The sequence below is a fragment of the Sinocyclocheilus rhinocerous genome, unplaced genomic scaffold (assembly GCF_001515625.1).
Source record: "Sinocyclocheilus rhinocerous isolate Xijiao unplaced genomic scaffold, SAMN03320098_v1.1 scaffold3662, whole genome shotgun sequence".
Taxonomy (NCBI): Eukaryota; Metazoa; Chordata; class Actinopteri; order Cypriniformes; family Cyprinidae; genus Sinocyclocheilus; species Sinocyclocheilus rhinocerous.
This window is the reverse complement of record NW_015629036.1, coordinates 275216-290485: the sequence shown is the minus strand read 5'-3', so window position 1 is coordinate 290485 and position 15270 is coordinate 275216. Positions and strand designations below refer to the sequence as shown.

The following is a 15270-nucleotide window of genomic DNA, read 5'->3' as shown; positions in this document are numbered from 1 at the left end:
AGTTCATCATTGATTCATCGTTCAGCTCTCTTCCGATAGTTTCCGTGCAGTCAGATCTAACACACACACACACCTCACACTGTAGAGTAGAGTACAGGTCTGCTGGGTGGTGCTGTGGCAGACTGACTCATGAGAAGAGATTCCTGATCAAACACACTACAGCCGCTTCTGATCACACTAATTAACATGAGTCAAATGCTGCTGCTGCCCGTCTGCGAGAAATAAGAGAGACAAGAACGAGAAACAGAGACAACGGTGCAATGAAATCAAGTCTCCAAATGTTCCTGTCAGACTTCAGTGGCTAATATTGAATAACAATAAACCACACACACACACACAGTCAAGTCACCTTTATTTATAAGCTCTTTATACAATACAGATTGTGTCAAACCAGCTTTACAGAGTCAAACAGGAAAATCGTGTGCTGATAATGCGAGAGGACAATAGAAAACAGTCAGTTTATCAGTTAAAGTCAGTTCATCATTGATTCATCGTTCAGCTCTCTTCCGATAGTTTCCGTGCAGTCAAGTCAACAATGTTGCCAGAAATTAAGCGTCCCCAACTAAGCAAGGAACCAAAACTCCACCGGTGACAGAAATGGAGAAAAACAAACCTTGGGAGAAACCAGGCTCACTCACAGAAGAGTGTTGTGATGTTCATCTGCTGTTCGACTTCTGTCCGGCCTCGAAGTGTCTCTACATCTGTTCTGCTCTCGCTTCTGACCCAAACAAAGCCGTTACAACTATTAAACTTTTCAGATCAGGTGTGTGTGTTTCTGATTAATTTCATATGAACAGCGTGAAGGGAGGACCGAATCAGAGAAGAAAGCTTGAGATGGTTAGTTCAGCTCTCAAACACGCTCACCATCACTTCATCCTTCGTTCTCATTCACACTTTCTGCTGGTGTCTGTTTACAAAACACAACTTGCCAACCAAGGAAACCCTTAACCAACCCACGCCATTTCTAATGTGCCTACAAACATCTGAAGAAACGCACTCCGTTTGACCCTGAGAATCAGAGTCCGCATGAACACAAACACCGACAGAAACACAGACGGACAGATCCCTCAGTGCTCGTGTGAGTCTCTTCTGCATAGAGAACAAGAACAAAAGAGGTTCTCATGACGACGGACCGTGTTTTTGTGAGGCGCTTATTCATGGAGCCTCTTGTGTCTTTTTCCGTGTGTCCCACTTCAGATGAAAGACCACCACCAGATACAGAACTAATTGGTCACGACGAGAGAACAGAAGCGCAGAGACGCTCACAGTCTTTCCTATCAGGAGATTAATCTTGTTCTGCAAACCACATTTTATTTCCTTCTTTCCCATTCACACTTTCTGCTGGTGTCCATGTTTCCAAAACACGAAAGAAACTCGATGTACAATGAGAGGATGAGGGTGAAACCACAGCGGCTCTGAGAGATCAGCAAATGAAGGTTAACACATCTGATGATTTCTAATTGAATTACCTTCTAAATTAGTGATTTTTTTAATAGTGGCATATTTCTTGCCTTTCTAAAGAAGCTTCTGTATTTACATGTATTGATTTATGCATGTTTAGTGAAAGAGACTGGGACGAGTGAAGTTCTAGATGTTTCTGTACTGCTTGTATTTTAATAAAACAACTCCAATGAATAGACTTTTGAAAAAATGCATAATAAAATAAACCCTTAATCTACTGAAGATATAAATGACTCAAGAACATAAAGCACCTGCAGCTCCATCTGAACCACATGACGAGAGAAGCTTCTCATTTCACAGTCCGACTGCATATGAGCTCCTCTGAAAGTCTTCTTCAGTTTCACATTAAAGATGATGAAGTGCCTGTTCTTGAGTTGAGAACTAATGACAATTTAATATGGTTACATATGGTATAAAATTCTTTATCCATAATGGTCAGTGTTGAATACAGTGCAGTCACATCAACAGAAGCAGCTCTAATCACACAGACACTATACACGCATCACACAATAAAGGCTTTTCTTCCCGATTGAACGGCCGTTTACTCTAAAATAACGCTTACTTCCGTCACGGCGGGGCGTTTGGGTTTGCTCTCGCCCGTGTGGACCCTGGTGTGGTTCTTGAGTTTGGCGGCGCTGGCGAAGGCTTTGGGGCAGTATGCGCAGCGGTAGGGCCGCTCCTGCGAGTGACTGCGGCGGTGTCTGGCGAGCTCCGAGGAGCTGCGGAAGCGCCGGGGACACGCAGCGCAGCAGAAGGGCCGCTCGCCGGTGTGGATGCGCTCGTGCAGCGCAAGCTCGGTGGAGGTCAGGAAGGTGCGCTCGCAGTGACCGCAGGAGAAGGGCCGCTCGCCGGTGTGGATCAGGTGGTGTCTGGTCAGAGCGAAGGGCTTGGCAAACATCTTCCCGCAGTAGACGCAGGGGAACGGCCGCGCGCCGCTGTGCGACAGCAGGTGCTCCTGGAGAGCGCGCTTGAACTTGAAGCCCTTGTGGCACTGCGGGCACGAATGCGGCCGCTCGTCTGCGTGCGTTTTATCGTGTTTGATGAGCTCCCCGAGCGACAGAAAGCGCTTCCCGCACTGCGAGCAGAGGTAGGGCCGCTCGCCGGTGTGCATGCGCTCGTGCCGGCGCAGGATGGACAGCTGCGTGAAGCTCTTCATGCAGTGCGGGCAGCGGAACGGACGCTCGCCGGTGTGCGTCACCAGGTGTTTCTGGAGCCCGGCGCGGAGCCCGAAGCGCTTCCCGCAGACGGAGCACTGATGCGGGCGCTCGCCCGTGTGGCTCAGCTGGTGTCTCTTGACGTCGGTGCGCCGCGTGAAGGTTTTCTCGCACTGCGGGCATTTGAACTGGTGGCGCCTGCGGTGGCTCTGACGGTGCAGGGATCTCTGCAGCAGCGTGTCGAAGCCCTCGCCGCACTGATCGCAGCGGTACTGCTGCGTGGCGCTGTGGGTCTTGCGGTGTATCACGAGCGCGCTGACCGTGGGACTGGCCTCGCCGCAGATGGAGCAGTAGTGCGGGAGCTCGCCGGCATGGCTCTTCTTGTGGTGCGCCGTCAGCAGGCGCAGGTTGGCAAAGGCGCTCTGGCAGATCCGGCAGGTGAAGCTGGCCTCGCCGTGCATCTTGCGGCAGTGTTTGGTCAGATCCCAGGCGTGCTGGAACGTCTTCTCACACTGGCTGCAGTGGAAGGGACGCTCGCCCGTGTGCGTCAGCTGGTGCCGCTGGACATCGGACCTGCGCGTGAACTTCTTGCCGCAGGTGTCGCATGCGTGCCGAGCGCGAGGGTTGTCGGTGGGTGGCGGCTCGGTTTTGCAGGTTTTCCGTGTGCGATATGGGCCGGTAGAAATTTCTGCTCCGTTCGCAGGTGTTTCAGGTCTGCTGGGCGGCTCGTCAGAGCCATCTGTGAGAAACGAGAGGAAAACAAGCTTGAAATTCTGTTCATCAACATCTGTCCAACATGTGTATTACTGCAATGACATTTATAACTGTAATTAAGCAGTGCTTCACTGGAGGTCGTCAGATTGTTGCTGAAAATCAGATTTATTGTTATCATCCTTTACTAGTAGCTTTAGTGGTGTATCATGTAAAGCAGGGGTGTCCAAACTCGGCCCTGGAGGGCCTGCAGAGTTCAGCTCCAACATGTTTCATCACACCTGCCTGGAAGTTTCTAGTTTGCCCAGCAAGGCCTTGATTAGCTAGTTCAGATGTGTTTAATTGGGTTGAAACTAAACTTTGCAGGGCAGTAGGGCTGCACGATTAATTGAAATTAAATCGCAAATGCGATAAATCGTGATTAGGCAGAAGCTGCGATTGTCATGCGTATCTTTCAGTGAAACACGGTTCTGTGATCAGCAGTAAATCTCCATCCGAAGGCCAGAGGGCGCTCTCGCGCTGAAACTCCAAATACGCCTCGCAGAAGAAACCCAGGAAATCCCTATAGCGGTTGCTGAATAATGATAGGTTACTTGCGTAACCCCGGTTCTCTGATAGCATTAAGTGAGGTGTCTCACTATGGGATACGCCCCTTCTGCGTATTCCTCAGAAGCCCAATTCCATTACGCCAGCCCCAATTGGCTGGCAGACATAACGTTGCATCAGGGAGTGGCTCCCTCCCCTTGGTATAAAAAGAGCGACACAACGTCATCACAACATTCAAAACAAGCACACCTCTTCCTCGCTTCACACAGGAAGGAGGGTGATCAGGTGAGACACCTCACTTAACGCTATCAGAGAACCAGGGTTATGCAAGTAACCTATTGTTCTCTTTCAAGCATAGGTGTCGGTGTCTCACTATGGGATATCCTAACTCCCGTATTGCCAGATAGCCTGTCTCAAAGTCTCCTGCCAACCAAAGAACTATTATAGGGCTGGTTAAGTCAACACTCAAGATCCAACGCTCAATACGGCATGTGCAAATGTTTGAGCTGTAACATCCAGTTTATAGAACCTTGCAAATGTGTGCGGTGTGGACCAACTCGCTGCTTCACAGATATCTTGTAGCGTGACATTTATAACTGTAATTAAGCAGTGCTTCACTGGAGGTCGTCAGATTGTTGCTGAAAATCAGATTTATTGTTATCATCCTTTACTAGTAGCTTTAGTGGTGTATCATGTAAAGCAGGGGTGTCCAAACTCGGCCCTGGAGGGCCTGCAGAGTTCAGCTCCAACATGTTTCATCACACCTGCCTGGAAGTTTCTAGTTTGCCCAGCAAGGCCTTGATTAGCTAGTTCAGATGTGTTTAATTGGGTTGAAACTAAACTTTGCAGGGCAGTAGGGCTGCACGATTAATTGAAATTAAATCGCAAATGCGATAAATCGTGATTAGGCAGAAGCTGCGATTGTCATGCGTATCTTTCAGTGAAACACGGTTCTGTGATCAGCAGTAAATCTCCATCCGAAGGCCAGAGGGCGCTCTCGCGCTGAAACTCCAAATACGCCTCGCAGAAGAAACCCAGGAAATCCCTATAGCGGTTGCTGAATAATGATAGGTTACTTGCGTAACCCCGGTTCTCTGATAGCATTAAGTGAGGTGTCTCACTATGGGATACGCCCCTTCTGCGTATTCCTCAGAAGCCCAATTCCATTACGCCAGCCCCAATTGGCTGGCAGACATAACGTTGCATCAGGGAGTGGCTCCCTCCCCTTGGTATAAAAAGAGCGACACAACGTCATCACAACATTCAAAACAAGCACACCTCTTCCTCGCTTCACACAGGAAGGAGGGTGATCAGGTGAGACACCTCACTTAACGCTATCAGAGAACCAGGGTTATGCAAGTAACCTATTGTTCTCTTTCAAGCATAGGTGTCGGTGTCTCACTATGGGATATCCTAACTCCCGTATTGCCAGATAGCCTGTCTCAAAGTCTCCTGCCAACCAAAGAACTATTATAGGGCTGGTTAAGTCAACACTCAAGATCCAACGCTCAATACGGCATGTGCAAATGTTTGAGCTGTAACATCCAGTTTATAGAACCTTGCAAATGTGTGCGGTGTGGACCAACTCGCTGCTTCACAGATATCTTGTAGCGTGACCCCTTTAAAGAGAGCCCATGACGTCGACATTCCTCTCGTTGAGTGAGCACGTAAACCAGTCGGAGGCGTAAGACCCTTACTGGAATATGCAAGAGAAATTGCCTCCACTATCCAGTGGGATAAACGCTGTTAAGTAATCAGCTTCCCCGGGCGGGGCATAAAAGCAGGATTAGGTTTAGGCCTGGACAATAATTCAATATCAATATGTATCGCTATATAATTTTTTTCAATAACGGTGATATGATTTTTAAACATATTTCGATTACCAGTGTTTCCCATACATTTATTTTTTTGAAGCATTTGACTTCGTTGAATAAACATGAGCACCGCACGTTTCAAAATCAAAACACGTCGCGGGTGTTTTATATGAATGTATCTCTGAAGGGAACCGACTGTCTTCAGAAAAGTTTCGATGACATTTTCATTTTTATCTGATAAAGTAGCGTTCATGAGCGGAGCTGATTTGATTACAGCCGTTACCAGGGAAACCGCTAGTTTTATCACTCTAAAAGCGCCTCCTGCTGGCAGAGAATGAATTAGCATTTTTGAAGAGCCCGACTCCAGCAACATTTCCATTTCCCAAATTTCTTTTGTTTTGTGCAGCACTTTTCATACTTTTTTTTTTTTTTGGCTAAAGCACATTTGTTTCAATCTATAAAAATAATCAGCCTACACTACCAGTCAAAGGTTTTTGAACAGTAAGATATTAAATTTTTTTTTTTTTTTAAGAATTCTCTTCTGCTCACCAAGGCTGCATTTATTTGATCCAAAGTACAGCAAAAACAGTAAAATGTTGAAATATTTTTACTATTTAAAATTGCTTTCTATTTGAATAGATTTTAAAATGTAATTTATTCCTGTGATCATACATAGGTAAATTTTCAGCATCATTACTCCAGTCTTCAGAGTCACATGATCCTTCAGAAATCATTCTAATAAGCTGATTTGCTGATTATCAATATTTAAAACAGTTGAGCACATTTTTTTTTCAGGATTCTTTGATGAATAGAAAGATCCAAAGATCAGCATTTATCCGAAATAAAAAGCTTTGCGCAGCTGTATTTTCAGCATCATTACTCCAGTCTTCAGTGTCACATGATCTTCAGAAATCAGTATAATATGCTGATTTGCTGATTATCAATATTTAAAACAGTTGAGTAAATTTTTTCAAGATTCAAGATAAAAAGCTTTTGTAACATACACTATTCCATTAAAAAGACAGTTGCGCTCTGAACTGCGTGTGTGGCCGAGTCGAAAATTAGTTTGTGGTCTGTACTGCACATGCGCGAACACTTGCCGCTTGGACAGAGTTTGCGTGGCTCACCGCCTTCAGCAGAGCGATGACTCCCCGAAGTGGTGTTATGCTGTGTTCTGATAAAGTGTTTTGCAACATTTTTTGGGGCATTATATTTTGCAACATCTGTTGGGGAAACAGTGAAAACTTTATTGAACTTTGAGCATGTAAAGTGCTAGTGGGTGGGTGTGCACCACTGCATCGTCTCTCGTTCTCTTCACTGCTCTGCATCCCCTGGCCCAACTTGGCTCTGGTTTCCCCACAGAACATCTGCAAACATCTGAACTGAACTTTCTGCTGAATGCTGAACAACTGAGGGTCGGGGACTAGCGAACTGGGGGGCTGTGAGCCGTGATGGGCAGCTCCACAGGAATAGATACCTTAGGGGCGTAAACCGAAGCGGGGATAGCTGACATGAGGGGATCCTGGCCAGACAAGCTAGCTTGGCGTGCTAACCTGCGACGGAGGCTCTTCATGGTGAAACGCGCGCTGTGCTCACAGGAGCCGGGACTTTCGATCGCCATTTGGGCATGTTTCAGCTCAAGACATGCAGAGCAGACCTGGTGTGTGTCTTCGCATGAGATCTTGTTCCCGCATGAGCAAAGCCGCGGATCTCCCTCGCTAGCTAGGGTAGTCTGCATTGCTGCAGCCATAGTTGCGGTACTGAATGACCCTAACAATGAGCTGGAGTGCCGACTGAGGGGTGGGCGAAAGCGGCGTGGTGGCCAACAAATCAACTATAAGTACAGTACCAAAATGATAAGCCAGCAACCAGCGTGGAGACTAGTTGATGGCTAGAGTTGGGTAGGCTTCTGGTGTGAAGCGAGAAGAGTTTTTTGAATGTCGTGATGACGTTGCGTCGCTCCTTTTATACCAAGGGGAGGGAGCCACTCCCTGACGCAACGTTATGTCTGCCAGCCAATTGGGGCTGGCGTAATGGAATTGGGCTTCTGAGGAATACGCAGAAGAGGCGTATACCATAGTGAGACACCGAAACGTATGCTTCAAAGAGAAACAGTAGATTTAGCTGCTTTCATTGATTCACCGTGACTAATAAACACACGACTACGACAATATATGGTTCATCTTATTATAATTTTCATTATAATAAAGTATATAATAATGCAATGCCTTTATCACTGCTTAGAATACTATGAAATATGTTGCGTGCCTTATTCTGTGTAAGAAGTCACATCATCTCACAGAAGGATTTATTTCAAACACTCGACTGACGTTATGAAGTGAGTTTGGAGTAAAAACATGTTATTAAAAGTGGTATTTGCATGTGCTTTCAGATGGAGCAGCATTTACTACACAGAGCCATAGTTCACTGACAAGCTACGCAAACAGCTTTCATACTTGCAGAATGATTTCTTCGATTTCATAATTGCGCGATTATGAATGCAGTTTTGCGTAGTTTGTCAGTGAACTACGTCTCTGTGTAGTAAATGCTGCTCCATCTGAAAGCACGTGATGGAGATTTACTACTGATCACAGAACCGGCTTTACTGACAAGATACGCATGACAATCGCATTCGATTAATCGAATCGATTAATGTAAACCATTCAAAACCACTAGCTGCTGTTATATGACTGCATATGATACAAACGTTGAGTTCAAATAGTTTTTGCATCTGCTGTATGTGTAGTGAAAGCACAACGTTACCTTTACGCTCTCCATGTGGTGTGACGGCACACCTGAAACAAAAAAACCGTAAGAATATTTTATTCTTGATAAATGAAGCGCAGCACATGCTGCTTGATTTGCGGAAGTGAGTCTCATCTCACGTCTCACCATTCCTCTGCACTGTTCTCCAGTTTAACCGGTCGCTCTCGTCGACGTGGTGTTTTTACCACGATTGTTTGGTCAGTCGTCTCTGTAGTTTTTCTCGGTCTTCCTCGGCCTCTCCGCTGCGGCGGTTTCTGGTCAACGTCGGATTTGGGCGTTTTGACTTCCTGTGGTGCAGACGCATCACTTCCTGCAGCAGGACAGATGTCAGCCCTGTCTCTCTCATCATTTGGGGTCAGCTGATTGGATTCATCCGTCAAGACTTTGTCCCGTAGATTGTCGTCACTCTGCGTCTCATTATGTGATGCTGTCGCTGGGGCGTCGCTCGCAGCTCCGTGAGAAACATCAGCTTGTGTTGGTTTGTCAGTGAAAAGCGCAGGTTCTTCTGCTAATACAGCAGGACTCTGGTCTACGAGCAGCACCTCCACGCTCTTCTCCATCAGCTCCTCGGACTCCTCCTGGCTGCTGAGCTCCACCTCTGTGTAGTCTGTGACGATGATGGTGTCCGAGCCCAGCTGACCCAGAGCGGCTGACGACGGCTGGATGTGGTACAGAAGCGGCTCCGAAGCGAGAGCCATGCGTGCAGACGGAGGGATGGACAGAGAGGAGACGATGCAGTCGCCAGAGGAGCGAGGAAGAGCTCCTGAGAGAGAACACAACGCCGTTCACACAGGCATATCACAGCTGCTCATCAGAACAACTCCAAATGCTGAAATTATTTCACTACAAAATATACAGAGCAAAAAATCTAAAACCAGAAATTATTATCCATGCACAGGGCTGTCAGTAGAACAGAAAAGGGCAGTAAACGCAGTGTGTTTATGATGATAAATTAAAATATGAAAACAACTACCAGTTTCCAATATCAAGCAGAATGTTTTTGTACTGCTGAGAGTGAAGGACACTGGAAGTCACACATTCGGTTTAAAGAGGTCCTATTATGCTCTTTTACAAAGTCTGGATTTTGTTTTTGGGTGTACTAGAACAGGCTCTCATACTAGGTTGTTCGAAAAACACATTAATTTTCACATATTTTACATTATTACAACACCTCTCTCCCCATCTAGTGCAGCTCAACCAGGTCTCGTCCCATTCGTCGATATTTGTGATATCACAAATCCCGGAAAATATGCGTTGTAGTCCAAACGAGTCGTTCGTTGTAGTTTTTGAAAAGTGATTTCTGTTAAATAAAATATCTCCTTTTGAAGTGGACTTTGAACTTTGTAACTTTGCAGATCTTTTTTATGCTCAAACAGCAACATTACACACTAACTAAAGTTGAAAAAGTATAATAGGACCCCTTTAATAACACCCGTGCCACTCTTACCTTAAACATAAGGTGCATAATAACAAAATGTCCAAATCCTGGCAGATGAGTTGCTCTATGGCCCATTTTTTAAGAGTTAAACACATATGAAATAGTTGGTTTCCATACCCACTTTCTGCCAGCTGTGAGTTTCTGCAGCTCCAAACAGCTGGTGCTGCTGCAGGAGGCGGCGCAGGTCGTTCGGGTCGCTCCGCATACAGTCCTCCAGACCAGCGGGAGCAGGATTGAGCCACACCAGCGTCTGAGACACACACACACACACACACACAGAGAGAGAACGCAAATCACCTTCTGTGCTACACATGCTGTGCCAGAAAAGGTTAAGTGTGTCATTTCTGCGGCACCACACGGAGTCACAGCGTGTGATGAGTGTGACTCCATATGATTAGAGACATCTGTTTCACACACTGGACTTCTACCACACACAAACACAAAGCAGAGAGTCGCTGCTGTACTTTCTGAAAGCCTGGCACAGGAAGCAGTTTCTCCAGACAGGAGAGCAGCTCCCACATCAGCTCCTTCAGCGCCGTGTCGAAGCACGCTCCATATTCCACCGGAAACACCTCCTGTGTGAGACAGACAGACAGACGGGACACATAAACACACGAGATCAGCCGCGAGTCACGCTGAGGATCAACATGATGAGTGTCTGACCTGGAAGAAATAGGCTTTCTCCACCGGGTCCTTCAGCAGCGCCAGAACCAGAGCTCTGAAGTTAGTGAGGGATGTTCTCAGATCAGCATCAGGAGCCTAGAAACACACACAGATGCATTCACATCAAAGAGCAAAACCTTCCACTGCGACAGGCCTCGATTCATCAGAAACAGGTATTAGGTTTACCACGATATCAAAATGCTATGATTGAAACCAAAACCGTCTATATTTTATAATGCATAATTATTCATAATCCTCAAAATCAGCGCAAACCTAAACATATATCAACATTCCCTGTCTACATATACTCACATAAAACCATGTGTGACCCTGGAGCACAAAACCAGTCATAAGGGTCAATTTTTCTAAATTGAGATTTATGCATCATCTGAAAGCTGAATAAATAGCTTTCCATTGATGTATGGTTTGTTAGGATAGGACAGTGTTTGGCTGAGATACACACAAAACCAGTCTTAAGTGTCAATTTTTCACAATTGAGATGTATACATCTTCTGAAAGCTGAATAAATAATCTTTCCATTGATGTATGGTTTGTTAGGATAGGACAATATTTGGCTGAGATACAACTATTTGAAAATCTGGAATCTGAGGGTGCAAAAAAATCAAAATATTGAGAAAGTCGCCTTTAAAGTTGTCCGAATGAAGTTCTTAGCTATGCATATTACTAATCAAAAATTAAGTTTTGATATATTTACAGTAGGACATTTACAAAATATCTTCATGGAACATGATCTTTACTTAATATCCTAATGATTTTTGGCATAAAAGAGAAATGTATAATTGTGACCCATACAATGTATTGTTGGCTATTGCTACAAATATACCCCAGCGACTTAACACTGCTTTTGTGCTCCAGGCTCACATATATCAAATCCAAATGTAAACTATCTTATCAATGTGACTAGAAGAGTATAGAAACATTCAGATTATGGGTTTCTGGAGATCTGCTTTTGTTCTTGTTACACTGTAACTATACTGCGTAATGTTAATTAACCACATGTACTGACTATGGGGCCAGGATTAGGCTTTGGTTTAAGGTTAGTTGCTTGTAATTAGTCTTTACTACAGTAATGTGTAACAACAACACTAAAATAAAGTGTTATCAAAAGCAGTGACATGAATAAACATAATGCACAATATAAGAGTCATGATGAATGCGTGTTAACTAATGACTAAATGCACTAAACGCATTAATTCGAGTCAGTACCGAGTGTCCAGGCAGAGCTGCTGGAATCTGTATTTTGTCCAGATGGAGCTGCACGGATCTGACACTGACTGCACCACGACACAACTCCAACACCATCTGCAGGAAAACACACAAGATTAGGAGCTGGAGGCACACACACACACACACACACAGCCAGTGTGTTTCACCATCAGACGCACGCACCCTGGCTCTCAGACCCAGCATCAGCTGCACTCTCTGTCTGTAGCCCAGCAGCTGCGGCAGCGTCTCCGTCACCATGGAAACAAACTCCTCCAGCTTCCCATAATGCATCACGCTCTTCTGCTGCAGCACCTGCCACATGAAGGCAGACATCAGGTGCAGCGGAGGAACCAGCAGCCGCAGAGACGCCAGAGGAAGAACGCCGCCTGCGGAGACACAGACAGCCTGAGCAAACTCCAGCAGAGACTCATGCCTTGTCCAAATACACACACTTGCGCTCTAGGCCACTTGAGAGCGCGTGCGCGCGACACGAAGTAAGTGCGCAAGACTGTCGCAGGTCTTAAAAACGCCGAAGCGCAGTGCCCTTAACACACACTAAACCCACACGATCTCGAAGCTCGGGCTGATTGGGCAGCACATGCAATGACTGTTAACATGTGAAAGGATACTATGGCAAAGTTATTGCTTTCCTTATTCTAACTGATTTTTTTCATGAATATATGGTTGACCTAAAGAATGAAATCTATATCACACACTTAGCTCACGAGATGAGACAAAACACAGACACTTGGTTCACTAGAACGAGACGATATTTTAATACTATTTTGAAGAAATTTTCAATGACAAAATATTTGTCTTTTAATTACAAAAAGTAAAACAGTAAACTTTAATAAAACAATCTAATAGGTAGAAAAAATTATTTATTGTTGGTTTCCTGTAGCTGTATCCATTCTAGCTACAACCGCGAATATAACACAATTACTGTATCTGCATTACTGTAAGGGTAGGTTTAGGGTTGTGATCGGTGTAGACGTTAATAAACCATAATTTTACAAAATGCAAAGTATTTAAAAATTAAAATAAAGTTATACACTTGCATTTTTACAACACTATAAGTGCGTCCATTCAGCTAATGAAAAGTTCGACACACTTGTGGTCTTCATGCTCACTTGGGCCAAATACAGGAAATACGTCATACAAGTAGTCAAGTGGACAAGTGTGGGTATTAGGACAAGGCACCAGTGTGCAACCATAAACATGCATACAGATGGAGAACCGTATCCCACAATGCACTGCCCTCACTCCTCTTCCATTCCCAGTGTGATTAACAAACCCGACGACTGAGATCTTAACACATCTCGCTGTTAGACGCTGTATTAAACGTGTACACAAATGCTCCCGAGGTCACGTGCCTCTAGTGTAACACGCACAGCTGCATATTGCGGCAGAAATGCTGCGAGTCGTGCTGATATCCCACGCATCCAGACTGCTTATGTCGCAGTGTCCCAGGAGCTGGTTTATTCTGCGCTGATCACACGTTCTCTCCGCGCTTCGACTGATCAGTGCACCTGCTGTCACAGAGTCTACAGAAAACCCGCTCTCGGTGGTTTAATTACCTGCGTTCGGGATTTCAGCGCAGTTTTCTTCGTCCATAGGGAACGTTGTTGAAGCTTCACTAGGCTGCGTGAGTGACGTCACATCCGGTCTGGAAGAGTCAAAATAAAAGCGCCGCTTTAAAATCCTTAAGAAGAAGAAAATAGTTTGAGAAAATGGGATTTGAGAATAATAAATGAGAATGAAAATACATTACATTTTAGAATATATATATATATATATATATACATACACACGCATGTGACTGTCGTTTTAGGAAAAAAATGAGCGTAAACCATTCTTATTTATTTATTTATTTATTTAAGAGGAACATGTCTCATTAGAAAATCTTTGTTGTATTGTAGTTTTATATGATGACCGATCAAACATCACTTTATTTCTTAAAATATGATGACAAACATGTCCCTTCCCAGTTAAGAAAATATTTTGAAGAGAAAAAAACAACACATAAAAAGTCACATGATTTAAGTTCACTTCAAGCATCTCTCAAACTTGTGAAATAAAATCAATATTTGAATACAACACAGTGAAGCGGTTAAGTATCTAATAGTAAATAGTATGAAGGTTTTGAAAGACTTGACACTTCAAATCAACATTTAAAAAAGGAAAATACGTGAGCGTTGACAAAAACATTATTCTTTGATCATCTCTGAATATGAATGCAAAACCTATAAAAGTAAGTAATTAGGTCCGAAAATACTGAGGGACGCTGCCGTGTGCTTATAGGGTTATAGTGGTTAAACTGTGTCATTACAGAGGAGTTCCTTTATTTATAATATATATATATATATATATAAATTACTTGTCTATATGAAGGTTTTGAAAGACTTGACACTTCAAATCAACATTTAAAAAAGGAAAATACGTGAGCGTTGACAAAAACATTATTCTTTGATCATCTCTGAATATGAATGCAAAACCTATAAAAGTAAGTAATTAGGTCCGAAAATACTGAGGGACGCTGCCGTGTGCTTATAGGGTTATAGTGGTTAAACTGTGTCATTACAGAGGAGTTCCTTTATTTATAATATATATATATATATATAAATTACTTGTCTATTTCTCTCACTTGCGTTTGCGTGTTGATTCTCTGTTGTAGTAATTAGTAGTAATGGTTTTAGTAAAAAAAACTTAGTATGTAATGACATAACTAATTTCTTTTTCCCAATTAATTTGGCTTCGTTCTCTTTACATTTGTTTGGACTTTTATTATGGTGTAGAATTCTCTCGCGCTGGTTTCCGGCTTCACAGCAGCAGCAGGAGCAAAGATAAACAGACCCAAAACTGTGAGTTTCTGCATCAAAATGATTCAGTTCTGCTAATAAGTGCGTGTTTTTGTCGTGTTTACGGCTTCTGTGCTTAAAACACTGATTTTAATGCTGCTTGATCACAAGGAGCGTCATAAAAGCACGTTCATTTCTCAGCTCCTATTATGGGATGTTTCCAGTCTATAAATATGTGCTATTAACTATTAACAAATTTAAAAAAAAAAAAAAGTAAATGAAACTGACTATAATGAATGTGAATTGAGTGTCCTCTGCCAGCTAGAGCAGCTCCAGGCTCTGTGCTCGTCTGCTGCTGCAGTGTCCTGATCTCTCTCTCTCTCTCTCTCCTCACAGCGGAGACGCAGAACACACCTGCAGCCGCGCAGGAATCCAGGAGAGCACACACCCAGCGGCGTGGAATGACACAGAAACCATGGATGCGGAGAGGACTCTTTCACAGCGCCTGCGTTACAGCCACAACACACCTGTACATCTGTCGCTATATATATATATATGTGTGTGTGTGTGTGTGTGTGTATGAGTGTGTGTGTGTTTGTGTGTATATGAGTATGTGTGTGTGTGAGTGTGTGTGTCACCCTCTAGTGCTGCAGATGTGCCACAGCATCAACAACATTTAAGAGCTCCGAGCT

The 15270-nt window shown here is 44.2% G+C and overlaps 1 protein-coding gene across 1 annotated transcript; it reads right to left on the bottom strand.

Annotated features, from left to right (window-relative positions):
• Window positions 1-945: 945 nt before the first annotated feature.
• On the bottom strand, window positions 946-13429 carry LOC107738568 (zinc finger protein 184). The gene is made up of 9 exons (XM_016550334.1): window positions 13358-13429; window positions 11964-12166; window positions 11781-11876; window positions 10554-10649; window positions 10355-10465; window positions 10008-10140; window positions 8579-9215; window positions 8450-8481; window positions 946-3354 (listed from the first exon to the last, which is right to left on the bottom strand). Exons 1-9 carry the CDS (start codon window positions 13392-13394, stop codon window positions 2003-2005), a joined length of 2697 nt encoding a protein of 898 aa, XP_016405820.1. The 5' UTR covers window positions 13395-13429; the 3' UTR covers window positions 946-2002.
• Between the last annotated feature and the right edge of the window lie 1841 nt (window positions 13430-15270).